The following is a 26,184-nucleotide window of genomic DNA, read 5'->3' as shown; positions in this document are numbered from 1 at the left end:
TAAAGGGTCACTAAGCTAATTCATTCCAATTCGCGCTCGTACGTGTTCACGGTACGCCATATTCATGCGTTGTGCGTAGTTTAGGATGAAGTAGTGTAGTGCCTAGTGCGTGCTCGGTCTACTTCGCATTGCCGGCGTGTCCCGCATCTGTACTTCGTACAGGCCGCGTAGCCTTATGGGAGAGGAGTTTGTTAACCGACGATGCGAACTTCGTGTTGTTGCAGTATTTATGCTAGTAATTTTTATTTTGTGATTCTCTTCTCTATCGTGTGGTTTACTGCTTCTAAAAGAGGTGCATGATAGCCTTCTTGCAGCCCTGGGGCTACAGGAGTAATAATACATGCAAGTGAGTTTTTTTTTTGTGTGTCTGTTTCATTGCGATATCAATGATATGGACACTCCAAGCTAATTTTCGGTTTCGGCGTGAGGTTTCTTATAAAATGCAGAAAGATCCTATTGAGCCTTGCTCGCTATGCGTGTGCTGGGGCTGCGAGGAAAAGCTACAATCGTGAGTTGTTAAGGATGGTGGCTGCAATTTATGCAGCATATATAAAACTGCGAACGTTGTGTTGTCTAGCTGTGTAATACTTTGTTATCGCTATCAGTGATATCACAGCAACTTTTCATGTGCTGTACAGCGTTATGTATACATGCTGTAGTCATGAAAGACATCTTTTTTTTACTACAGCAAAGTACTGTGTGTCTTATAATGTCTCTTGGGCTGTGAAATATAAATTCTTTGCTGCTGACTGAGAGCTATATTTTTTAGTTCTGTCAGCATGGCAGACTTTTGCAAATCAGTTCGGTTCCTTTCTTCTGTGTAGTGTTTGCTGCTCATCAAGAAGCACTGTATTGCACTCCTGTTGTCCGTTTGGCACAGCTCTAATGCCAAGCTAGCGTTTCTAAATTCTAGTTATTTAAATTTATATTATAGCTGTAGCAAATGCAGGAAACATGGCTTTTCTCATTTGATTTTCTTGTTGCGGCAACCTGCTACTAAACTTAGGGCAGCTGCTACAAAATGTTAGTTTTCCAGCTACAATATTTACTCCAAAACACATTTAGTCACTGCCATCAATGCGCACGTCATTAAAGCCAAGCGAAGCTTTCTTTTGTCTAACCCAAAACTGCTGTTTCGTATCCGACGGTTGATCGGTCAGTATCTCGCCGGATTATATATATATATATATATTGTTTAGGTGTTTATTTGATCGGACTATAGGAGCAGCGCAGCGGCGACAGTCTAGGCAGAGCAAGGACTCCGCGCGCGAGCGGCATTCACGAGTAAAAGCGCTGCAGAGAACGACCCACTATATCGTTCCCCCAATCCTTCTCTGCAATTATCCCGGTAACGAGAAGGGAGCCACCTGGCGACCTAACAGCTTGTTAGTATGAGTGGGTCATAGTAGGTCTTGAGGCGGTCGACGTTGACAATGTATTGTCCACGACAGTACATGTGCGAAGACGGTTCAACGGGCTCGATCACGTAGTTGACTGGAGATGCGCGTTCGACGACACGGTAGGGGCCTTCATACTTTGGCAGTAGTTTCGACGGAGTGGAGTGGTGCAGTGGAAGGGACCGAAAGCCACACAAGCGCTCCGGGGAGGAACGCGGGCGCAGGAGTGGTGTCACTGCGAACGCTCTTCTGCGCTCTTGGTCATTTGAAGTAAAGGCCCGCGTGAGATCGCGACTCTCTTCGGCATGTCTGGCTGTCGCAGAAATAGGCGCACATTCAGATGCACCCGGCTTGTACGGAAGGATTGTGCCGATTGTGTGCGACGGGTGCCGACCGTACGATAAGAAAAAGGGTGAAAAGCCAGTGGTGCTCTGAGTGGCAGTATTGTAATCGTAGGTTGCGAAGGGCAGAATGGCATCACAATTTGTGCGGTCGAGCGTGTCGCCAAGCGTACAGTTAAAGCGTTCTGTGAGGCCATTGGTCTGCGAATGGTAAGCAGTAGTTGTGCGGTGCACGACGTGGCACTCTTTGAGGATGGCTTCGGCCACTTCCGACAAGAAGACACACCCACGATCGCTGAGCAACTCCTGTGGTAGGCTGCGACGCAGTATGAATCGGCGAAGCAGGAAGGAGGCAACATCGCGCGCTGTATTCGCTGGGAGGGCGGCAGTTTCGGCGTACCCTATAAGGTGGTCAACAGCCACGATGGCCCAGCGGTTACCATCAGCTGTTAGGGGAAGTGGCCCATACAAATCGATGCCGACGCCCCCGAACGGCCCGGGTAGGGCAAGGTAACGGTTGCAGACCGGCTGACGAGAGGCACGGTGAAGATTTCTGGCGTTGACAATCGGGGCACGAGCGAACGAACTTCTGTACGTAGCTGTACATCCCGCGCCAGTATAGTAACGCTGTCGAATGCGCTGGTATGTTTTAAATACTCCCGAGTGTGCACACTGGGTCAGAGTGGAATGACGCGCATATTTCAGAACGTAGTCTTCTGGGTACTACTAGCAACCACTGGCGGCCATCGGCGGTATAATTGCGTCGGTCGAGTAGGTCGTCGCGAATGGCGAAATGGTGCGCTTGACGACGCAACGCGCGAGTGGTTGGTTGTGCTGATGGATCGGAGAACAAGTCCATCAGCGAGGCGATCCAGTGGTCCTTGACTGTTCGGAAGCGACGGTGCGAAGGTCGATGGAAGAAACGGCAAGTTGGGATACGGAGCAGCGGGAATTTTCGTCTGGCAAGGGAGAGTGCGCAAGGGGGCGTCGGCGTCAGAGTGCTGGCGGCCGCTACGGTAAGCACGCGAATGTCATATTCCTGCCGTCGAAGTGCCCAACGGGCAAGGCACCTGAGCGGTCCTTGTCCTTCAGTGACAACATACAAAGTGCGTGGTGGTCCATGACGACGTCAAGTGGGCGGCCATACAAATACGGTCGGAACTTGGTAAGATGATCGCCAAACATTCTTTCTCCGTCACGGTGTAGTTACTCTCGGCTTTCGTAATAAGCGTGCGACTTGCATAAGCCACAACATATTCAGAAAACCAGTGTTTGTGCTGTGCAAGGACTGCGCCGAGGCCAACACCGCTGGCATTAGTGTGCACCTCTGTAGGGGTTGTCGGGGCAAAGTGGCGCAAAATTCGAGGTGACGTCAGCAAACGCCGCAAGATTGCGAACGCCTCGTCGCACTCTGACGACCACGAAGTGAGGGGCCCGCTGCTTCCAAAAAGGAGCTTCGTCAGAGGCAATATGATGGTGGCGAAGTTTCGGATGAAGCGTCTAATGTAGAAACACAGACCTACTAAACTGCTCAGGTCTTTGACTGATGTAGGTTTAGGGAATTCGGCAATGGCCCGAAGTTTGGTTGGATCAGGGAGAATTCAACCCTTGGAGACGACGTAACCTAGTATAGTCCGCTGCCACGCTCAAATCGGCACTTCTTTAAATTTAGTTGTAGACTGGCGTTTCTCAAGCACGGCAAAACACGCCGGAGGCGTTGAAGGTGCGTAGGGAAATCCGAAGCGAAAGCGAAGACAACGACGTCGTCAAGTTGAAATAAGCATGTATGCCATTTCAAGTTGCGCAGAACGATATCCATCATGCGCTCAATAGTTGCGGGCGCATTACAAAGTCGAAATGGCATGACGTTAAATTCGTACAAGCCGTCGGCGTGACAAAAGCTGTCTTCGGTCGATCGTCGTTTGCCATGGGCACCTGCCGATACCCTGAGCGCAGATCGAGAGAAGAAAATTATGCTCTATGTAGGCTGTCAATGGCGTCGTCAATTCGTGGTAGCAGGCAAACGTCCTTGCGAGTAATCTTGCTGAGGCGCCGAAAGCCCTCACAGAACCGTACAGAACCGTCTTTTTTCGCAACAAGGACGACAGGTGATATGCCCATGGGCTGTTCGAAGGTCGAATCACTTCGCGTCGAAGCATGTCGTAGACTTGCTCACTAATTACACGACGTTCTGCGGGAGGCACGCGATATGGGCGTGGCCGCAGTGGCGGTTGGGAGCCAGTGTCGATGCGATGCGTAACAGTGGACGTCCGGCCCAGGGAAGGTTGCCCGACGTCGAAAGAAGAACGAGATTCTTCTAACAGGCACAGAAGGTGGGAACGTTGGGCCGGCGTAAGGTTATCAGCAATGGAGGAACCAAATACATCACAGGGTGACGGGGCAGACGTAGAAGTAGCACTGAGCGTCCTGTAAGTGGCGCAGTGCGTGTCATCGGGCGCGTTCATAACTTGTGTGGCTTCAATGTCTTCCACGCTGCCAAGACATTCGCCTCGCAGCAGCATCACAGTGCATCACAGCGCAGACAACCACCTACAGCGGAAATCATTCTGGGCTGTTGTCTGTGAATGACTTTTCACACTGCGGAAATATTTCGCCACCTCTGTCCGCAACACAACGGCAACATCAAGTTGCTGACCCTATCACAATGCACTAACAGAAACAGTTCAGAAACAAGTACCCTGCCAGTAATCGCCAGCAACTTGTTTGCAGATGATTTGAAAACAACTTGTAACACCACAAAAATGCATTTACGGCAGCGACGTACGAACTTTCTTTCTAGAGGGTGGGGAGGGGGGGCCCGCCCCTTTTCTCCTCTCTTTTCTTCTGTATATATATATATATATATATATATATATATATATATATATATATATATATATATATACCATAATCAGCCTATTTTATGTCCGCTGCAGGACGAAGGCCTCTCCCGGCGATCTCCAATTACCCTGTCCTTAGCCAACCAATTCGAACTAGCGCCTGCGAATTTCCTAATTTCATCGCCCCACCTAGCCTTCTGCCTACTTCGACTGCGGTTCCCTTCTCTTGGCACCCATTCTGTAACCCTAATGGTCCACCGGTTATCTAACCTACGCATTGCATGACCTGCCGAGCTCCATTTTTTTTCTCTTAATGTCAGTTAGAATATCGGCTATCCCCGTTTGCTCTCTGATCCACACCGCTCTCTTCCTGCCTCTTTAATGTTACTCCTAACTTTCTTCGTTCCATCGTTCTTTGCATGGTCCTTAACTTGTTTTCGAGTGTCTTTGTCAGTCTCCAAGTTTCTGCCCCATATGTTAGCACGGTAGAATGCACTAATTGTGTACCTTTTTTTAAAATGATAATGGTAAGTTTCCTGCAATATCTGACAATGTCTGCCGTATGCGCTCCAACCAATTGTTATTCTGTAAATTTCTTTCTCATGATCAGGGTTCCCTGTGAGTAATTTACCTATAGGTAAACGTACTCCTTCACAGACTCTAGACGCTGACTGGCGATCCTGAACTCTAGTTCCCTTGCCCGGCTGTTCATGATTATATTTGTCTTCTGCATGTTTATCTTCAACCCCACTCTTACACTCTCTCTGTTAGAGTCCCCAATCATTTATTGTAACTCGTCTCCAGCGTTGCTAAACAGAACAATGTCATCAGCAAACCGAAGGTTACTGAGGTATTCGCCGTCGATCCTTACTCCTAAGCCTTCCCAGTTTAATAACTTGAATACTTCTTCCAAGCACGCAGTGAATAGCATTGGAGAGATTGTGTCTCTTCGTCTGACCCCTTTCTTTGTGGGTATCGGCCTACTTTCCTTGTGGAGGATTAAGGTAGCTGTGGAATCTCTGTAGATATTTCCAAGATATTTACGTGTGCCTCCTGTAGTCCTTGATTAGGTAATGCCTCTATGACTGCTGGTATCTCTGTTGAATCAAATGCCTTTTCGTAATCTTTAAAAGCCATATAGAGAAGCTGATTGTTCTCTGCGGATTTCTCGGTTACCTGATTGATGACATGGATGTGATCCATTATAGAGTGTCCTTCCTGAAGCCAGCCTGTTCCCTTGGTTGACTGAAGTCTAGAGTTGCCCTCATTCTATTCGAAATTATCTTGGTTAATATTTTATATAATACTGGAAGTAAGCTAATCGGCCTATAGTTTTTCAATTCCTTACGTCGCCCTTTTTGTGGATTAGTATAACGCTCGCATTCTTTCAGTTCTCTGGGACCTTTGAAGCCACGATACAGTTCGTATAAAGGGCCGCCAGTTTTTCAAGTATTATTTCACCTCCATCTTTGATTGAATTGACTGTTATTCCGTCTTCTCCTACCACTTTTCCCCGTTTCATGTCTAGCAAAAAGGCCCTGCTAACTTCATCGCTAGTTACAGAAGGAGCCTCTGTGACCTGTTCATTACTACTTCGAATGGAGGTATCATGGTTGCTCTGGGTATTGCACAGATCAGTACAGAATTATTCAGTTTCTTTTATTATATCTTCTAGATTGCTGATGATATCACCATGCTCATCTTTCAGTGCAATACATCTTGGTTTGTCCTACGCCAAGTTTCTTCCTCAATGATTTCATGCTGCGCACATTTTTTTTACTGCTTCCTCAGTCTTCCTCACGTTATTTCGAATATCCCTTATTTTCTCCTTGTTGATCAGTTTTGACAGCTCCGCGATTTCTATCTCATCCCTTGAGTTGGACACTTTTATTCTTTGTCGTTTCTTTATTAGGTCCTTTGTTACTTAGGAATGCTTATACCTACTCTTCGCCTTGGTGCCTTACCTCCCACTTCAATTGCTGCTTCTGAAGCCAGCCTAGTTACGGTTTCATTAATTACCTCTATATCATATTCATCTCTCTGTTCTAAGGCTGCATATTTGTTTGCAAGTAGCAGCCTGAATCGCTCTGCTTTTACTTTTACTGCACCTAGGTTGGCCTGTTTCTTCTTGACCAGTTTTACTCTTTCTCTCTTCAAATTGAGATGAATCCCAGACCTCACTAACCTATGATCACTGCATTTTACCCTACCTAACACTTCTACATCCTTCACTATGCTGGGATCGGTAGATAGTATGAAATCTACTTCATTTCTTCTTTTACCATTAGGGCTTTTTCAGGTCCACTTCCTGTTGCTACGCTTCCTGAAAAAGGTGTTCATTATTAGCACCTTATTCCTTTCCGCGAATTCTGCCAGCATGTCTCCTCTAGTGTTCCTAGAATCGACACCATAGTTGCCAATTTCTTGTTTACCAGTCTGCTTTCTCCGTACTTTTGCATTTTAGTCGCCCATGATTACAGTCGACTGAGCTTGCACTTTTCTCATGGCTAATTCAACATATTCATAAAACTGATCTGTTTCATCATCATCATAGCTGGAGGTTGGAGCGCAGGCTTGTACTACCTTTATTCTATACCTCTTATTAAGTTAAATTACTACTACTGCTACCCGCTCATTAATGCTGTAGAATTCGTCAATGCTGCCCGCTATGTCCTTATGGATTAGGAATCCTACTCCGAACTGCTTCTTATCTGGTAGTCCTCTATAGCAGAGGACGTGGCCGTTAGTCAGCATTGTATAAGTTTCCCCAGTTCTTCTAACCTCACTAAGGCCAATAATATCGCACCCAATGCCTGATAATTCCTCAAAAAGTCCCGCTAAGCTAGCTTATTCACTCGAGAAAGTTCAGGTGTTATACGTTGCGAGGGTCAGTTTCCATCGGCGGCCTGTCCTGATCCAGAGATTCTTAGCACCCTCTGCTGCGTTATAGGTCTGACCACTGTTGCGTTTCGCCTGCGACACGTGGTTTTGCCGGCGCGACTGCGGCGGGGCGGCAGACATTTTGGCCCGATCGTCGTCGCCGCAACGCTCCCTGCCAGGTGTTTCCAGACGCGACTGCGGCGATGCGACCGCAAAGGATCACCCTCTCCTTCCAGTCATTGTGCCTGAACCAGGCGATGCGACAGCAGGGGCACCCTCTCCTTCCAGTCATTGTGCCCGAACCAGGCGATGCGAAAGCAGGGATCACCCTCTCATTACAGTCATTGTGCCCGACCGGCAGCGCTACGACAGTGTGCGTCACCATTAGCCCATTGTACATTCACGTGCTCGTCTATTAAGGGGTTCCTTCTTGCCCTCAACTGCGAGAGTATAAAAACAGCTGCCCCCGGACGCCAAAAGGAGGGCTCCGATTTCTTCTGTTGAGTAAAGTGCTCTCCCGTCTCTCTACTTCGGTCAACCTGACCGCCAACTCTTTGCGATGTTAAAATAAACAAGTTGTTTTGTTGTTACCAGTCGACTCATGCTTTGCCGGGACCTTCGGATGCTTCCAGTTGTACCCCAGGCCGCCAGGCCAACGCTACCCTTGGGGCTTGCGACCCAGGTACAACCGCGGGCGTCAGCGCCGAGTTCCCAACAACCGATGCCATCGGTGGGATCCAAACAACTGGTTGGCAGCGGTGAGATCGCCTCCGACTTCAAACAACTGTCTGCCAGCGGTGAGATCGCGACAACGGAGGCCAGCAGCGAAGAGATGCAGTTGACTGTATGCTGAGCAGCTCATCGACGATCCGGGAGCAGTGCAACGAGCCCTGTGTGATGACTGGTTGCCTGCAGCGGAACGACTGCGCTGGACTCTTGGCTGCGAGGTTTGGTGAGTGCGGGACTTTCTTCTTCTGAGCTTTGCCAGGCTTTTGTTAGTGTCAGAAACAGAGCTGGTAATTGTGGTTGTCGTTGCTGCCGGGTTAGTTTGCGGCAAGACAATAGTAAGCAGTAGAGAAAGCAGCATTCAGAGCAGCCATGGATTTGAAGTCGTTGCGCAAACCGAAATTGTTGGAGCTTGCAAGAGAGTTGGGTCTGGATGTCTCAGACAAACTAAGAAAACCTGAACTGCTAAAGGCTATTCTTGAGTTAGAAGCTGAGGATGACGAGCTGTCGGAATGCCTTGAGACCATTGAGGAGAGGGAGACTGCAAAAAGACAGGAGCGCGAACTTAAAGAGCAAAAAGAAAAAGAAGAGCGTGAACGTAAAGAACAGAAAGAAAAAGAAGAGCGTGAACGTAAAGAACAGAAAGAGCGAGAGCAACAAGAGCGTGACCGTCAACACGCTTTGGAAATGAAGCGTCTTGAGGTAGAGATGGAACGCGCTCGTAATGGAAGTCAGGCACACGGTGCAGGAGAACGCGTATTGTTCAAAATGACTGACCTGATGCGGCCGTTTAAGCTTGGAGAGGACATTGGTTTGTTCCTGGTTAACTTTGAGCGAACGTGCGAGAAGCAGGGGTTCTCTCGGGAAACGTGGCCACAGCGCTTGCTCACTTTGTTACCCGGCGAGGCGGCCGACGTAGTCGCTCGCTTGGATAGAGAGGAGGCAGAGGATTTCGACACAGTGAAATCGAGTCTTCTAAAAAAGTACCGGCTGTCTGCGGAGGCGTTCCGTCGGAAGTTTCGGGAAAATGAGAAAGGCAAAAGTGAGTCATATACAGAGTTTGCGTATAGGCTTATGTCGAACATGCAGGAGTGGCTCAAAGAAGAGAAAGCGTTTGGTGACCACGATAAAGTTCTGCAGTGCTTCGGGCTAGAACAGTTTTATAGTCGGTTACCGGAGAACGTGCGATACTGGGTCTTGGATAGGCCAGACGTTTGTACGGTGGCTAAAGCCGCTGAGCTAGCCGAGGAGTTTGTGACGCGTCGAGCTCGCGGAGCTAAGGACGGTCCAAAGGGTGAATTTGGCTCCAAGTTTGAGAGGCCGAGGTTCACGCCCATGAGATTAAAGGGGGACACGCGTAGTGAGGATGCGAGTGAAAGCAGTCCGACCAAACGTAAAGAGACGGCGGCAGCCAAACGCAGAAAGCGGTTCGAGATGAGGCAAGCGCGCGTTTGTTATACGTGCCAGAAGCCGGGTCACTTTTCGGCGCAGTGTCCGGAAACAACACCAAAAGTTGTGTTTTTTTCAATAGGCAGCACTGACGAGAACATGAAGCTTCTCGAGCCTTACATGCGAGACCTCCTCGTGAACGGGAAAGAGTGCCGGGTGCTTCGCGATTCCGCAGCTACGATGGATGTAGTTCACCCGTCTTACGTAGAACCCCATATATGTTCACGGGCGAGTGCGCGTGGATCAAGCAAGCCGTGGAAGCTCATAGCGTGTGTCTGCCGGTAGCAAAAGTGCTTATTGAAGGACCTTTCGGAGCGCTTGAGACAGAGGCGGCAGTGTCATCTATGCTGCCACCCCAGTACCCGTACCTATTTTCAAACAGGTCCGATCACCTCCTGCGCGAGAAGGGGCTTTTGTTTGGTGAAGCTAGTGTTCAGGCCTTAACCAGATCGAAGGTTCGGGAGCTCGCTGCAAAGGCGGTAGTTGCGGGGCCGACGTTATCAAACAACGAAAAAGGGTCAGAGGCGCAGCAAGCTGATATTCAGAGCACGCCCGAACTGAATAAACTTGAGTCTGTAACGTTAAAGGCACCAGATACCGGAGAGGAAAATCCCGATGCGGGAAAGTTAGAAGAGCTATCTACTGATTTGCTCATCGCGCCTACGTCAGACGGACTTGATAGGTTGCTAAAAGTCAGCCGGTCGGCTTTGATAGCCGAGCAAAAAAAGGATGGCAGCCTGGAAAACGTGCGCTGCAATGTCAAAGAAGGTATCGCCAGGAAAACTGCGCGTTTTGTGGAAAGAGGTGGAGTCCTGTACCGGAAGTATCTAGACCGCCGAGGAGTGGAGTTCGATCAGCTGATCGTGCCTCAATGCTATCGTCGGGATCTGTTGCGCTTGTCACACGGGGGTTCGTGGTCCGGACACCTAGGAGTTAAGAAAACTAAGGACCGTCTCTTGCAAGAGTACTATTGGCCAGGGTGTTTTCGGGACGCAGACCATTTCGTGAGGACATGTGACACTTGTCAGCGGGTGGGCAAACCAGGGGACAAATCAAGGGCGCCGTTGAAATTGGTACCTATCATAACGGAGCCTTTTAGACGGCTCGTTATTGATACAGTGGGACCTCTGCCGGTAACAGCCACGGGGTACAGACACATTTTGACTGTGATCTGCCCAGCGACAAAGTTCCCTGAAGCAGTGCCGCTTAAAGAACTCAGCTCAGTTGAGATAGTCAATGCACTACTGTCCATATTTGCGCGAGTTGGTTTTCCTGCGGAAATCCAATCAGATCAGGGCACAGTGTTTACTAGCGCTTTGACGACAACTTTTCTCGAAAGGTGTGGGGTAAAGCTGCTACACAGCTCAGTGTACCACCCACAGTCGAATTCCGTTGAGAAGCTCCACTCCGTCATGAAGCGCGTGTTGAGAGCGTTGTGTTTTGAACATCGAACTGACTGGGAGCTGTGTCTGCCTGGGGTGATGTTTGCTTTAAGGACCGCGCCGCATGCAGCTACGGGGTTTTCGCCAGCTGAACTGGTGTACGGTCGCTCGCTTCGGTCTCCGCTTCGCATGCTTCGAGAATCATGGGAAGGCAGGGGCGACGACCCAGTCGTGGTGGAGTACGTACTTAAGCTCCTCGAACGCTTAAGAAGGGCACAGGAGTTGTCAGGTGAAGCAATGACAAAGGCCCAGCAGAGGGCCAAGGTTTATTATGATCGGACAGCCAGGGCCCGTCGTTTTGAGGTGGGCGATGAGGTCATGATATTGCGCACATCGCTAAACAACAAACTAGACGTGCAGTGGGAGGGCCCAGCACGAATTGTTCAGAAACTGTCGGACGTTAACTACGTGGTAAGTCTGCCAGGAAAGCGGAAAGCACAGCAAGTTTACCACTGTAATCTGCTCAAACCTTATAGACAAAGGGAAGCAGTGGTGTGCATGATGGTAAACATTCCTGAAGAGCTTCCGGTCGAGCTTCCGGGACTAGGCTCAGTGACGAACAGGGAAGACACCGGTCAAGTCATTAGTGACCTTATCAGTAAAGCACCGCTGTCGCCCGAGCAGAAAACCGAACTACACCAGCTATTACAAGAGTTTCAAGGTCTGTTCTCTGAGAGGCCTGGTAGGACTTCTGTACTTACTCATGATATAGAACTTACCTCCCCAGAGCCAGTACGATCCAAGGCGTATCGGGTGTCACCCCGCCAGAGCGATATTATGGAGGCTGAGGTAAAGAAAATGCTACAGCTCGGTGTTGTTGAGGCAGGTGAGAGTGATTATACCTCCCCTTTGATTTTAGTTGAGGTACCGGGCAAGGAACCTCGTCCTTGCGTCGACTACCGCAGGCTTAATTCCATCACTAAGGATCAAATTTATCCGATCCCTAACATCGAGGAGCGCCTTGAGAAAGTTAGTAGCGCTCAGTTTATTTCCACCCTAGATCTTGTCAGGGGTTATTGGCAGGTTCCACTTACAGAAGAGGCTAGTAGGTATGCGGCGTTCATTTCACCAATGGGAACATTCCGTCCTAAAGTGTTGAGTTTTGGTTTGAAGAACGCGCCATACTGTTTTTCAAGCCTCATGGATAAAGTGTTGCGGGGACAGCAAGAATTCGCTTTACCGTATCTAGACGACGTAGCGATATTCTCCGCATCCTGGTCTGAGCATATGACACACTTGCGGGCAGTGCTAACCCGCCTGCGCGAAGCGGGCTTGACAGTCAAGGCTCCTAAGTGCCAGTTAGCACAGGCCGAGGTTGTCTACCTCGGTCACGTGATTGGTCAGGGTCGTCGCCGCCCCTCTGAAATAAAAGTGGCCGCTGTGCGAGACTTTCCGCAACCGCGCACCAAGACCGATATTCGGTCGTTCTTGGGTGTCGCCGGCTACTATCAGAGGTACATCCCTAGGTACTCTGATATCGCGGCTCCCCTGACGGATGCTCTAAGAAAGACAGAGCCTCAAACAGTCGTCTGGGACGAGACAAAGGAAAGAGCTTTTAGCGCCCTAAAGAGTGCCCTAACAAGCCAGCCTGTGCTACGATCGCCAGACTATACAACAGGGTTCATTGTTCAGTGCGATGCTATTGAGCGAGGCATGGGCGTTGTACTGTGCCAACGGGAAAATGGAGAAGTAGAACACCCCGTCCTGTATGCTAGTCGTAAGCTGACCAGTCGTGAGCAGGCGTATAGCGCCACCGAGAAAGAGTGTGCGTGTCTCGTGTGGGCCGTTCAGAAATTGTCATGCTATCTAGCCGGCTCGAGGTTTATCATTGAGACGGATCACTGCCCTCTCCAATGGCTGCAGACCATCTCTCCCAAAAATGGCCGCCTCCTGCGCTGGAGCCTCGCTTTACAACAATATTCCTTTGAGGTGCGTTACAAAAAGGGGAGTCTCAACGGTAACGCCGATGGCTTAAGTCGAAGCCCCTAACGTAGGAATCAGCCTCAAAATTGTTGGTTACTGATGTTTTTCTTCCTGAGGCAGGATTTTTTTTAACATATTGCTTTTGTTTAGTGTTTCAAAGTGATGATATGCTTTCTAGTGCAATTTTCCAATTTGTGGACGCGTTCTGAGTGATGCTAGACTACTGTAAGGAACTAGGCAGTGGTATAAAAAGGGGAAAGAGCCTGGCAGGGCTTAGTGAGGGTTGTGCCGTGCTTGCTGACTGAGCGGTTGAGTTTCAGCGTAGTTCTAACGCTTGCCGGGAACGAGAACAAAAATGTGAACTCTCCCGAAGTCACTTTGCAGTGTCCCGTGCGAACCTGAACGAGAGAACGAGGCCTTCTCTGTGCGCTGCGCTCAAGAAACGTCGAGGGACGCCCGACTTCGGTTATGAGCATCATCGAGCGACATCCCTCCGGACAGCGGATGCAGTCCCCTGTCCATCGGGATCTCCTTTCCCCGGCGGGGCGGTCTGTTGCGTTTCGCCTGCGACACGTGGTTTTGCCGGCGCGACTGCGGCGGGGCGGCAGACATTTTGGCCCGATCGTCGTCGCCGCAACGCTCCCTGCCAGGTGTTTCCAGGCGCGACTGCGGCGATGCGACCGCAAAGGATCACCCTCTCCTTCCAGTCATTGTGCCTGAACCAGGCGATGCGACAGCAGGGGCACCCTCTCCTTCCAGTCATTGTGCCCGAACCAGGCGATGCGAAAGCAGGGATCACCCTCTCATTACAGTCATTGTGCCCGACCGGCAGCGCTACGACAGTGTGCGTCACCATTAGCCCATTGTACATTCACGTGCTCGTCTATTAAGGGGTTCCTTCTTGCCCTCAACTGCGAGAGTATAAAAACAGCTGCCCCCGGACGCCAAAAGGAGGGCTCCGATTTCTTCTGTTGAGTAAAGTGCTCTCCCGTCTCTCTACTTCGGTCAACCTGACCGCCAACTCTTTGCGATGTTAAAATAAACAAGTTGTTTTGTTGTTACCAGTCGACTCATGCTTTGCCGGGACCTTCGGATGCTTCCAGTTGTACCCCAGGCCGCCAGGCCAACGCTACCCTTGGGGCTTGCGACCCAGGTACAACCACGGGCGTCAGCGCCGAGTTCCCAACAACCGATGCCATCGGTGGGATCCAAACACCACCGCCTTGGTCAGGTGCTCCGCAGCTGCTGGGGACTGGGCGCCATTGGTTGATCGAATGAGTCACTTGGGAGGGAGTGGCGGAATATTGTACCAGGAAGGCCACTTCCTGTTGTGGTGAGGGAGTGTCTTTTGTTGAAGCTTAGTGGGTCATCATAATTTTGTTGTACCTGGATTAGTATAGGCACACTGGCTCTCGGCATCTTTTGCCGGTGTCAGGCGCCACTCCAAGCCTGGAGATGTGTACTGGAGGAGGTGAATTCGAGTCTACCATCTACCGCCTTCAGTAAAAAAAGAAAAGAAAAGAAAAACCGAGGATTCGAACTTCTGACTGGTAACCGAACAACCGAGATAGCTCAGTCGGATAATCCTGTACGCGGCGAGGCGACCTTATCTAGGAGAAGATCCTACAAGCACAGGAGATCCTACAAGTCTAAAATCTCCCTTGAAAGCACAATATAGCATTATCTCAATGTTGCTAACATCGTGGTTCCGGAATCTCACGTACGCATGCGGCCATGACCGCGGCTAGGTACACGATATATTTTCGGCGAATTTGAACAACATTTAAAACAGAAGGTACTGCATTCACCAAGGTAGGAGTAATGCGTGAGAAACGTAAGAATTATTAAGAGAACGTGGCCGAGAACAGTCTTACATGAGCACAGACACACACTGTGAGCGTCAAAAAGCAAGCTCGAGGTCGAGGTTTCGATCACGGCCGCGGCTACCGAACTTCAAAGGGTGCAGAATGCAACAAACGCTCGCGTACTTAGATTTAAGTGCACGTTAACGAACCTCAGGTGGTCACACTTATTTCGAAGTCCCTCCCTACGCCTAATAATCAGATCATGGTATTGTCACGTAAAACCACACAAGAAGAAAAGAAGAAAATGAACTTTAATGAAAAGAATGATCCGGTAGTTTTGGTTGTGGTGGCCTCAGGTGGCGCCTCAAAGTCCTTGGACTCGGGCAGCCTCTTCAGCTTATTATTTCTTTAATAAGTGAAAAGCAATAGCAAGGTACAATGCACGACCTTTAAACACCTATAAATGAACACCGTCATTGCAGCCATCTAGCCTAAAGCAGAGTCCCGTGCGTTCTGCTAGTGAAAATTTTCTGACTCTAGTATAGTATTTCCTGCCTGTATAACTATATGGTGCCTTAATGTTTTTCTGAAGAACACATTTGCCTTAATTACATTCTGGTATGCAATGACCCATAGATGAGCACAGCAGTTTGAGAAAGAGTAGCACAGTGACACATCTCGCCAAAAGAAACGGAATGTTTTTTGCCAAAATATATGCCTGTCACTTGAGAAAAACCAGAAGACAGCCTCGAAATCGAAATGTAGTTCAAGGCAATCCACTAACACCTTCACCTGCCTTAAGCCACAGGAGGTCATGCACATGAGAGCTTTGCCAAAGCAAAGCTCAAGTTATATGCCTTTTATAGACATGAAGACAAATCATTCCACATTTACAGCTGCGCCGGTTTTACTTCCATATTCCATCCCTCTCGTTATACCTGATTGGTATAATCAGCGCAAGTCTATTGTTGGATCTCTTTGGACGAAGGCTCATCCCACCGCTGCAACCAGTTGTTGGAGTTGAATGACGATCCCACCGCTGTCAACCAGTTGTTGGATCTGGAGGACAATCCCAATTGCTGTCCCCCAGATATTGGACCTTGCCGTTGGGTGCGGGAGGTGGCCGAGGTTGAGGAGAACTTTGAGATGAAAACTGGAGTTTTATTTACATTATTTACAGTGAGAGTACAAAGAAATTAACCGTCATAAAGTCATTACGGGCTGGCAGCAACTCGGACGCTGCGGCCCGTGGCAAGAAGCTCGAAAGAGATGAATGAAGGAATGCTCCCTTGCTGCTCCCGGTCTCTGGCTTTTAACCCCTTCTGTGTCTCGAAGTCAGGTCACGTTCGGCCAATCGGCGAGCCCGCTCAGGTGGCGTCATTTTCGGCCAATCAGTGAGCCCGCTCAGGTGTCGTCATTTTCGGCCAGTGGTAGGCGCTCGTGCGAGTGTACGTCACATTCGGCTCAGAGGGTCACTTCTTGGGCTCCAATTGTCCGAGGGATTATTTGTCTGCGGTATTGCCTTCGCGGTCTGCATCTGCCTTCACAAAGGCGGATGGGGGATTGCTGCCAGGGCTTCACGGTGCATTACAGCCGTCCTACCTCGGGACCCACGTTACCTGGAACAGTGCCAGGCTCTCGCTACACTATCGGGAAGAGTCAAGCAGTGAATAGCTCCAGATGCGGCGCACGAGGTGGGGGACGCCAACTTGTTTGGACGTGCTGCGCCTCGGGAACGTGGTAGATCTGCTTCTGCGTTCCTTACTTAGTTGTGGCACGATTCGATGTGGTCTGGTGAACTCGAAGGAGGCTCAGAAAAAGGTCCCGTATCTAACAATATATGCAGAGCCGCAACAAGACAAATCTCCCCAAAGGACATTTTCCTAACATTTGGACGGCCAGTGCATGCGATTGTTCAAAATGACACTTAGACAGCAAACGCCTAGTGTGTCAGAAAATTTCCTGAAGACTGTTTAATACGAAGACACAAATTCAAGCATCATGGCTTAGATGAGCGAGGTTCTTGTCGACTTTCTTCTGCGTTCTGGGTCACGGGGAAATTTAAGACACAGGTGCCATTCTTCGGTTGAGCCGGTCCACAAAGGTGCATAGAAAACGGGCATGACAGAGTATTTTTAGCGATCAAAGTGTCACTCGCCTTTCAACTAAGATCGAGAGCTCGAAAAGTCAACTTGGCGAACAAGGGCCAGCACTGCATAAATTACAAACACCAGGCAACGCGACCGCGCCGCACTGACAAATGCACGCACATGTATGGCCGCGTCAACAGCTCCGACACAATATGGCGGAGATGCGGCGCGGCCTGGTCAAAGTATGTCATTATAGTGTCACTATCCTAAACGGCGGGAGGCGGCGCTGACATCGAAGACACTCTTGGCACCCTAGGTACCCTGACTCCGGAGTAAAAATTGCCGCACATCTGGCCGCTCGAGGCCCTTTGCGTGTGTTCGTGGGCTTCCCTTCTCTGCTTGGAAAAACAATTTTATGTGGCACGTATTAAGCAACAGAAAGTTGTATCGGGAGTTTTTCATTTTGCTGTACAATTGTCGCATTGACAGTTTTCATCTAATTATATTGTTTGACAAGCTGAATGTTTACGACTAATTATGTAATTAGGCGGAATGCAAAAAATAATCCGAGTATCTCCAAGCGACGGCAAACAACATTACCTTGGTTCGGTCCAGAACGTGGCATTTACATATTATTAGACAGTTTTAGTTACACGTACGTAGAGGCTTCACGTACGCAAACGTGGAAAGCCTACGTACCTTACGTGCACGCCATCTGAAACGCGTTTAGCTACACGTACGCGACGCACGCCAAGAGGGACCCCGTAGCTCCATCTATCGGGAAATGTGAACACGGCGGTAGCCAATGCAATCCTGTCGCCGTGTCTCGATGCGAGCCGTCTGCGCGCGCGCGGCCCGCTTTCGCTTGTTCGTGATCTCGCGGAACTCCCGCGCGAAGCTGCCTACGTGCGCAAGAAACGCACGCAAAGAATTGAATTTCACGTACGTCCGTGAGACGCGCGCGCGCCCGCTACGTTCTACGCATGCGCACTGCTCACACGTAGAAGCTCTACGTACGCAAAGCCTCTACGTACGTGTAATTAAAACTGTCTATTGTTAACGTTTGGTTACGCGGGACACCCTATACAGGATGTTTCCCGTAACTTCAACCAAGGATTTTAAAAGAGTGGTTAGCCGCAGCTGAATGAAACCAACAGCATACGGTTTTCCGTCATGTGGCGCTTCTTAGAGTATGTTTATATTCCGCTTAATTAGTTAATTGACTAAGATGAATTATGCAGTATTTTTAATACTCAAATTAGGGCCAAGTGCATTTCTTGCCTTATAGAGGGGATTCAGAAACGATCGATCCAATATTTTGTAGCAACGTATGTAGTGCGTGGCGATTTTTTTCGGCAGTTAAAAAAAGCCCGTGAAATATGAAATCAGACCACTTGACTTCGCTCGTGCACTTAGTATTGCAGCGCTCTCAACCGCTCAGTTGGTTTTCAGTTGGTATTCTCAGTTGGTATTCCATTGCAAACATCACTTGCAAACATTGCAAACATCAATTGCATCACTTCCCGTTGCAAACATCGTCTTTAAGCACCTAAAAATTCACCACGCAACATGTACGTGGCCACAAACAATTCGATCTTTCGTTTCTGAATCCCCACTACAACGCAACGAAACGCACTTGGCCCTTAAAGTGAAGATTAAACATTTTGCATAATTGATCGTAGTTAATTAACTAATTAAGAGGAATATAAAGAACTAAGGAGCGCCACATGACGGCAAACGAAATGCCGTTGGTTTCATTCAGCTGCGATTAATCACTTTTTTATATCCTTGGTTCAAGTTACGTGGGACACCCTATACAGGGTGGCCCAGCTAACTTTAGCCAGAGTTTAAAAATATGACAATGCCACGTAGCTGGACCGAACCAAGGTAATGTTGTTTGCCGTCGCTTGGAGATACTCAAAATATTTTTTTTTTCATTCCGCCTAATTAAATAATCAGTCTTAATTACCATTTCTCAAATAATATAATTAGATGAAACGTGTCAATGAGAAAATTATGAAGCGGAATGAAAAACTTCCGGTACAGCTTTCTGTTTCTCAATACGTGCTACATAAAAGTGTTTTTCCGAGCGCGAAAAAAGCCCGCGAATGCACGCGAAATTGCCGCGCGACTGACCGCTCGAGGCCCTTTGCGTGCGTTCGCGTGCTTTCGTTTCTGACCTCGTCGCGAGTTGCCTCCTTTTGGATGGAGCAGTCCCTTGTAAAGAGGAAACAGACGTACACTCCTGCAGTGCTTTAACGATGTCGCGCGAGCGCGACGTGCCAGCTGCATTGTAGCAGCACGGGGCGGCCGGATCGGCGACAGTATATGAGCGGGCGCGTAAGACAGTTTCCATTTCGAATTTATTCTGCTGCGCCGTGCGCTTCAGGAGTGTCGCACTACAAGTCTACAAGGCCGCTGACATGCCGTGTAATCGACTTTAAAAAAAAAAGGGTTGTACGTGACTTTACCGCCTACTACAGTAGAAAACCGATGTCACGAGCGTTTAAGCGTAGCGTATATACAGCGTGCGCAGAAACGTGTGTTCACAAATGCAGTCTTCGTATTTAGAGCGACGAGGGCATTCTTTCAAGACAAGGCCGGGGCATTCGGAGCTATAGAGAAGACCGACTGGCTTTGAGAACGCTGCATTCGTTCTTAAAATATTATTCGACGAAAATTCACGCTTTCCCGCTTCGACGCCGGCAGTGGGCACACGAAGATAGTCTGAAGGACTGTCCACGCCATGCTTTCCGGCTCGTTTATTTTCTTCAAGTCAACGGGTTGACCGCCTGTGTGCGCTTCTTACCATCTTCCCAAAGATCGTGTCGAGGCTACCGATACCGTCGCTTGCGGTGCAGGCGCGCCTCGACGGATTGGACGCCTCAGCACAGACCGTGGCAGCAAGCTGCTCAACGTTGCGACAGCGTCGAGAAAAACGTGGGCAGTGCCCTGTTTCGGTACTGGATCAAAAACAGGGGCATTTTTTTTGTGTGGAATAATGTCCCAACAGATGGCGTTTTTAAAACCTCGTAAATTGCGCCTGCCTCCTGCGTGCGGCGTCTTCCTCCAATACTACCATTGCAATCCTAGCGTTAGAACCAGTAATTAAAGAGTTAATTAACGAATATTTGTTAATTAGCGAACGGACAGCGAAGGAAGCATCAAACATCTGTTAAATCCTGTTTTAAAATCATATATATATATATATACATATATATATATATATATATATATATATATATATATATATATATATATATATATATATATATATATATATATATATATATATATATATATATATACTTGCAAAGCCCCTCGTCGAGAAAAATATTTCGCTCATACAGCACACGGCAAGCGACCTTGCGAGGGGCGGCCGCAGGAGGCAATTAACACGTAGAAAGGAATAACATTTATACATGGTCATTGCGGGGATGTCCAAAGCATATCCAGTGGATATATTATTTTCGTAATTGGCAGCAGGCACAGGCATGAATAATGGCTCGATTTATCGCAATGTTTGCCGCGCAGATGCTGTTGCGCATATGCATGCACGCGTTATTACGTTAGCAGATACTTGGCTGTCAGCGGTGAGCACAAAAAGAAAGGCTGACCTTTTCCATTTGTTGCAGCCCCTTTGTAACAGTCACGCTAAGGTCCTCGAGAGCAGCGAGAAGTCCTGGAAATGTCCCCATGTGCTGCCACACGAAGGCGCTGAGCTCACCAGCATCTATAAAGCTAAACCGAGGGTGCCCATCGATCAATCGCCGATCACTGCAACCTCTTCTGCTTCGTTCAGTGCGGCTGATTACGTTCAAAACATACAACTGCGCGCCACATACAGTTTTCTTTTTTAGCTGCACCAATTTTGTTATATATTTCCTGTGGCAAATAGCACAATTTCAACCCTTGATTTAAATTACTTGATGAGGCGGCCAATACTTCTACGAGAAATCAAAATGTTCAATTTTAACTTTTTAATTAATTACTTTACCGCACCTATTTTAATCTACGAACTATAGTAGGTAAGTTCGCAAGGCGTATCCACTTGTAACGAATTCTGTGAACAGCTGCAGTTCTGATATATTAATTTTCAGTGTCCGTCGAAGTGCATTGGTGTGACCACAATCGTGGTCCAGATAAACAAACACGTCACTTTTGTATGCTTCTACTAGTAAAAGAAAAAAATAAACGCTGTTATGCGAATGGATGTGATTGTTTACGCGGTCTCGATGCTCTCCAGGAAGGTCATTATGAGCAATGTTCTTTCACCGTCAAGCCTCACTGTACGCTCGCGTTTATTTAAATTGACTATTTCTTACCCTGTCCTGTGAATGTTGATTTCATCAAAAAGTTGACAGAGTTCATCTTCCGTGAGTATAGCATCCCAGAAGAAATTGAGGAATTCTTCTTTTGCAAGTACGCCGTCTCCTATGCAGGAAAGCAGGAAAAAATAAAATGTGGGTGGTTGAGTTCAGGAAGCCCTGTGGTCGCTGAGGCGAGTACTCAGCAATCCAAGACAAAGTGCGTGCTGACGTGTGCGTAATCTAATCTTGTCACCCAGACCGAGGGCTGCATGGGACAGTGCGCTGTTATAGCGAATCGAATACGGTACGGTCGTATATATGATGTACGATGCGTAGGGCACGCATCTATGTATACATACATCCCTCCTTTGTTTTAAAGGCTAAAGAACAGCAAGATAGAGACGCCCCATTGCTAAAGATGATGCAAAGTTTACAAAGCCTTACCATATATGCAAGCTGTGTGTCAGATGGTGCAGTCACACAACATTCCTTCATTTCGTCTGCATTGGCCACTTCATACACATAAATGGAAACGCATGATAAAATAGTCCGACAGAAAAAGCGCGCCGCGTGGGACGATGCTTTTTCCGCACCACTGAATATGTCCGAGCTGACTGTGGATCCAAGCTGCCAATTAAAGGCCGAATATCCTGAACAAGGGTCTGGATACAAAGCTAGTTGGTTCGGCATCATTTTCCTTATGGCAGGTCAAGCGCCCAAAGACACGGACGGCGAAAAGAAGAAAAACAAGGCGCTACTTCCAACTAATTTTATTTGCAAGAACCCCCGTATATAGACATTCGCAATTCAAGTCAGGGTGCCTGCGTCACAACCAATAACTATATCACCAACTGCGTGAGATGATTCCCTACCGCGCACGCTCGTATACCTACGCTTGTCTGCAGGACGCTATGATTACTGTATGAAAATATGAACCGATAAAATGTGTTGACCAAAAGATCGCCAAAGGATAAAATGACGAGTATAAAAAGCTAGGAAGCGCTATAATGGTGGTGTGAACAAAATACCACGGGACACTGAAACCACTGCAACCCAAGGCACCAAAAGTTAGTCAGTCAGGAAAGAGGACAGAACGAAAGGCAGGGGAGCAAAGAAGAGTGCATGGTCTGAGAATGTGGTGCTCTCCAATTCTTAGTGTCGTAGATAATCAAGTTCCTTTTTCTATAGCGACACGTACGGTAGGCGCGCTGGTGCAACTCGGGCCAAGCCGATCAATGCACTAGGCTTCGAAATTTTATCGGACAAACTGTTCTCTATATCTTCCGATTATGACAGTCTACATGGACTAAACGTGGGGAACACCCATGTGTACATGTGGTGCAGTGCAAGGCCATATATTGCTGCCCGACTTATGCTTTTTGTTGTTGTCGTGTTATCGTAGGCGATCATTGGATGTACGCCTCGAGGTCGAAAAAACGCCTTCTTCCATTTGACCCCAACCACACCAGTTGGTCAACGTGTCATTGCACTCACCGCTATGAAAAATGCACTCACGATGAGGTCTTGCCCTCATCGAGTGGCACAGAGCCTTGCTTCGCAAGTCAAGCGATTGAGAGAAGCAAGTTTCCTTCATTTTCCTTCTTTGCGAATACCTGCTGCGTCAACTACGAAATAACATTGTTCGCCACCGAAGAAAAACGACAGGGCAAAAACCACCGTCATCCCTTATGTGCACCTAGTATCACATAGAATCAAGAAGGCTGCGGGACGTGCCGAAGTCAGGGTCGTGTTTTCGGCCCCCAATAAACTGAGTAGTTTTGTGCGAGCGCGTGAATGTGAGTGTCGAATGACCTAAACCCTGCAGCAAAAATCATGTCAGAATCTATGTGACATGCTAGTGTGGCGTCGTTTACAAAATACCTCTCTCTTGCGGACGTGTTTACATATACCAATGACCGCCTACGCGAACACGACAACAACTTAAAGCATAAATCGGGCAGCAATATGGCCTTGCATTGCATCACATGTACACATAGGTGTTCCCCACTTTTAGACCAGACTGTCATAATCGGAAGACAGAGAACAGTTCGTTCGGGAAAATTTCGAAGCATCGTACATCGATCGGCTTGGCCCGAGTTGCGTCAGCGCCCCTTCCGGTAGCTCTCGAAAAAAATAACTTGATTATATACAACACTATAAAAGTTGAAGAGCACCAAATTCTCTGATCCATCTTCTTTGCTCCCCCGCCTATCTTTCTTTCCTCTTCCCTTAGTAACTAACTTTAGGTGTCTTGGGTTTACGACTGTTTCCGTGTCTTATTGTATTTTGTTCACGTCTCCATTATAGCGCTTCTTAGCCTTTTATATTCGTCATTTTGTCCCTTGACAATCTTTTGGTCAACACCTTTTAGCGGTTCATGTTTTCATATTGTAATTATAGCGTCCTGCAGACAAGCGTAGATATGAGCATGCGCGGTGGGGCACCATCGCACGCAGTTGCCATCTAGTTATCATTGGGTGTGACGCATGCACTCTGACTTGAATGGTGAATATATATATATATATATATATATATATATATATATACAGAGGTTCTTGCAAATAAAATTAGTTGGGAAGTAGCGCCTTGTCTGTGTTCTCTTGCCGTCCGTGTCTTTGTGCGCTTGACCTGCCTTAAAGAAAATGATGCCGAATATTCGTTCGCGTCACATATCACACGAAGGTATTGAACTCGCCCTTGTGAACTGCCGTTTGCACATTCCTCTTTCCTCACACTTGTGTAGGGCACGCATTCACTTACCGTTGGTGTCAGCACGGTTCAGGACCTGCGCAAAGACAAAAATGCTTTGCTCACGAAAATATGAGTGCAGCGATCACCGCGCTCTATACTATAGTGCGACCGCATGCGGTCGCACTATAGCGATCAAACGCTCGCGCACTGCTGACCCACAGTCGCGGTCCGCGCTGGCGGGAGGGGTCACTCACGTTGAGAAGGACCGACGTCCCCTTCTGGAGGTTGAGAAAAGGGCTGCTGATGTCGACCATGGTTTCTTTCGCACGCGCGTGCTTGTCTCCCCCGCAGCGCAACACAGCGGCGGAAGCAGCCGGCGGCCGCACTGCAAACCGGAACGCGGGCACGGCCGGCTCGCGGCGATGTATTTTTGGCACGCGCGCCGCAGGGACCACGCGTGTTATGTAGGTGAAGTACGGAGACGCCCGGCCTGCGGGTTACGTGTTGGGAAACAATTAACAGTCGCGCTCCGACTGACTGACTGCCCGACTAACGGCGCTGTGCCGCTTCCGCCCTGCGTGTAGTGATTCGAGCGTCGACAACGCGGAGGTACAGCAGTCTGGGTTTCAGGCAGTGTTTACATGCCGTCCGTCATCTGGCATCGTACAGCATACAAAGTGGCTCCTGGGTTACCGTGCACCCGATAGCTGTAATGACAGACTTGCAAAATGTATAAGAGTGCGAAACCTATATATGAATTCTATACATATCTATATTGCATGGAAATCTATATATGCTCACATCATCAGCGCAAACTCGTTTTGAAATCACATCACCAGCGCAAGCACGTGCTATCGATCAGTTGCTCGCGTTTCGATTTGTGTGATAGCACAAATAAGGGTGGCAGCGTAGAGGCAGAGCCTAGGGTTACTGTACACAAGACTTCCGGTTCAAATCCCCGTCCAAGTTCCTGCATTTTCAAGCTTAAAGTGGTGCCTGAATCCGGCACAAAGAAGAAAAAATAAAGAAACGGTTAAGGCCGAGACCCAGAGGGACCATACTTTATATAGTCCAGGTAAGAAGGCCCACTGAGCTACTAAAGAGACACTCCCTCGCAGAACGGTAACTAGCGGTACTCACACAGTAAATGGCCACTACCTCACACACGGATCTCGCTATTAACTCTTGGCCCTCATTTATTTTCCAGCGACCACAGAGCACGAACACGGCGGCGGTCCCACGTAATGCGCAGTAGAAGGTGCTAAGGATCTTTGAGCCCGAACAGGCTGCGACCGGAAACAAAACCTCGCAACGTTCAACGCGCGAACCCATCCAGTGAAGCCAGTTTAGCAGCACAATTCTCGAGAAATGTTCAGGTGTTACCTGGTATTTCATAATGATGAGCGAGGCTAAGAAAACTGGCGCGGCATATACAGTGCTGACTAATAGGCACGCCTTCTCACCATCTTCATGATAAGAGATAAAACAGAGTAGTATTTCAATTACATGCAACGGGAAAAGTACAGCGAGGAACAGCAGGCCAACGGGGTACCAGTTGGAACTGGGAAGCATGATATCAGCAAGGAAGAGGCCTGACATAGGGAGGAGCAAGATTTATGCAGTCAAAAGCAAACAGGGCAAGTCGTCCGCAATTTCAATGATATATTGGGAATAGAAAACGAATTCTACACTGAACTGAACAACACCTATAAGATAGCGATGCCATCATAATTAGACGTAATGTTAGAAAAGAAATTTCAGTTCCGTGTGTAATTAAATATTAAGATACACGGGTTTCCGAAGGTATGTCCTGGACAAAGACGGCAGAAGAGGATGGGAGAATAGTTGATCTCATAAAAGGTGGTGAGCATGTATTGGGAAGTTCGTGACAAGGGTACCTGAGACTTGAAAAAGAAAGAATGCCAGCATAGTATTATTCCATGAGAAAATACACGTTCAAGATTTAAAGAATTGTAGGCCGATTATCTTTCTCTAGGTATTATGCAAAATACTCACTCCTGTCATTTCGCATAGAATCAAGGCTACAATACAGAAGAGCAAAGAAAGCCGTGATGAAATGGGTCCAGATACTCGAAAGTTATTAAGATGTAGCAATTTCAGAGCTAAAGGAGCCTTATTCAAGTCTTGTGTCCACAGAACCCTGAGCAGTTTCCAAGCCAGTTAGGAACATTCAAGGCGGCAGGTTACCATGATCAAATAATCAAAGCAGCGTGCCGTAGATTAATCCTTGTGGTAAAAACCGATGTGAGGACAGCGAAGAAGAAAATGA

At 48.2% G+C, this 26,184-nt stretch overlaps 1 protein-coding gene across 1 annotated transcript in view; it reads right to left on the bottom strand.

Annotated features, from left to right (window-relative positions):
- The window catches only part of LOC142591535 (N-terminal EF-hand calcium-binding protein 1-like), a 35,145-nt gene extending 10,808 nt beyond the window's left edge, over positions 1–24,337 (bottom strand). The window contains exons 1-4 of the mRNA XM_075703858.1: positions 24,149–24,337; positions 23,964–23,988; positions 21,219–21,327; positions 20,511–20,634 (exon numbers count right to left, since the gene is read on the bottom strand). Coding sequence (XP_075559973.1) covers positions 20,511–20,634; positions 21,219–21,327; positions 23,964–23,988; positions 24,149–24,208 — 318 coding nt within the window. The 5' untranslated portion in view covers positions 24,209–24,337. The remainder of the gene's footprint in view (positions 1–20,510; positions 20,635–21,218; positions 21,328–23,963; positions 23,989–24,148) is intronic.
- Between the last annotated feature and the right edge of the window lie 1,847 nt (positions 24,338–26,184).

The sequence above is a fragment of the Dermacentor variabilis genome, chromosome 1, assembly GCF_050947875.1.
Source record: "Dermacentor variabilis isolate Ectoservices chromosome 1, ASM5094787v1, whole genome shotgun sequence".
NCBI classification, from domain to species: domain Eukaryota; kingdom Metazoa; phylum Arthropoda; class Arachnida; order Ixodida; family Ixodidae; genus Dermacentor; species Dermacentor variabilis.
This window is presented reverse-complemented; position numbering and strand designations above follow the sequence as displayed.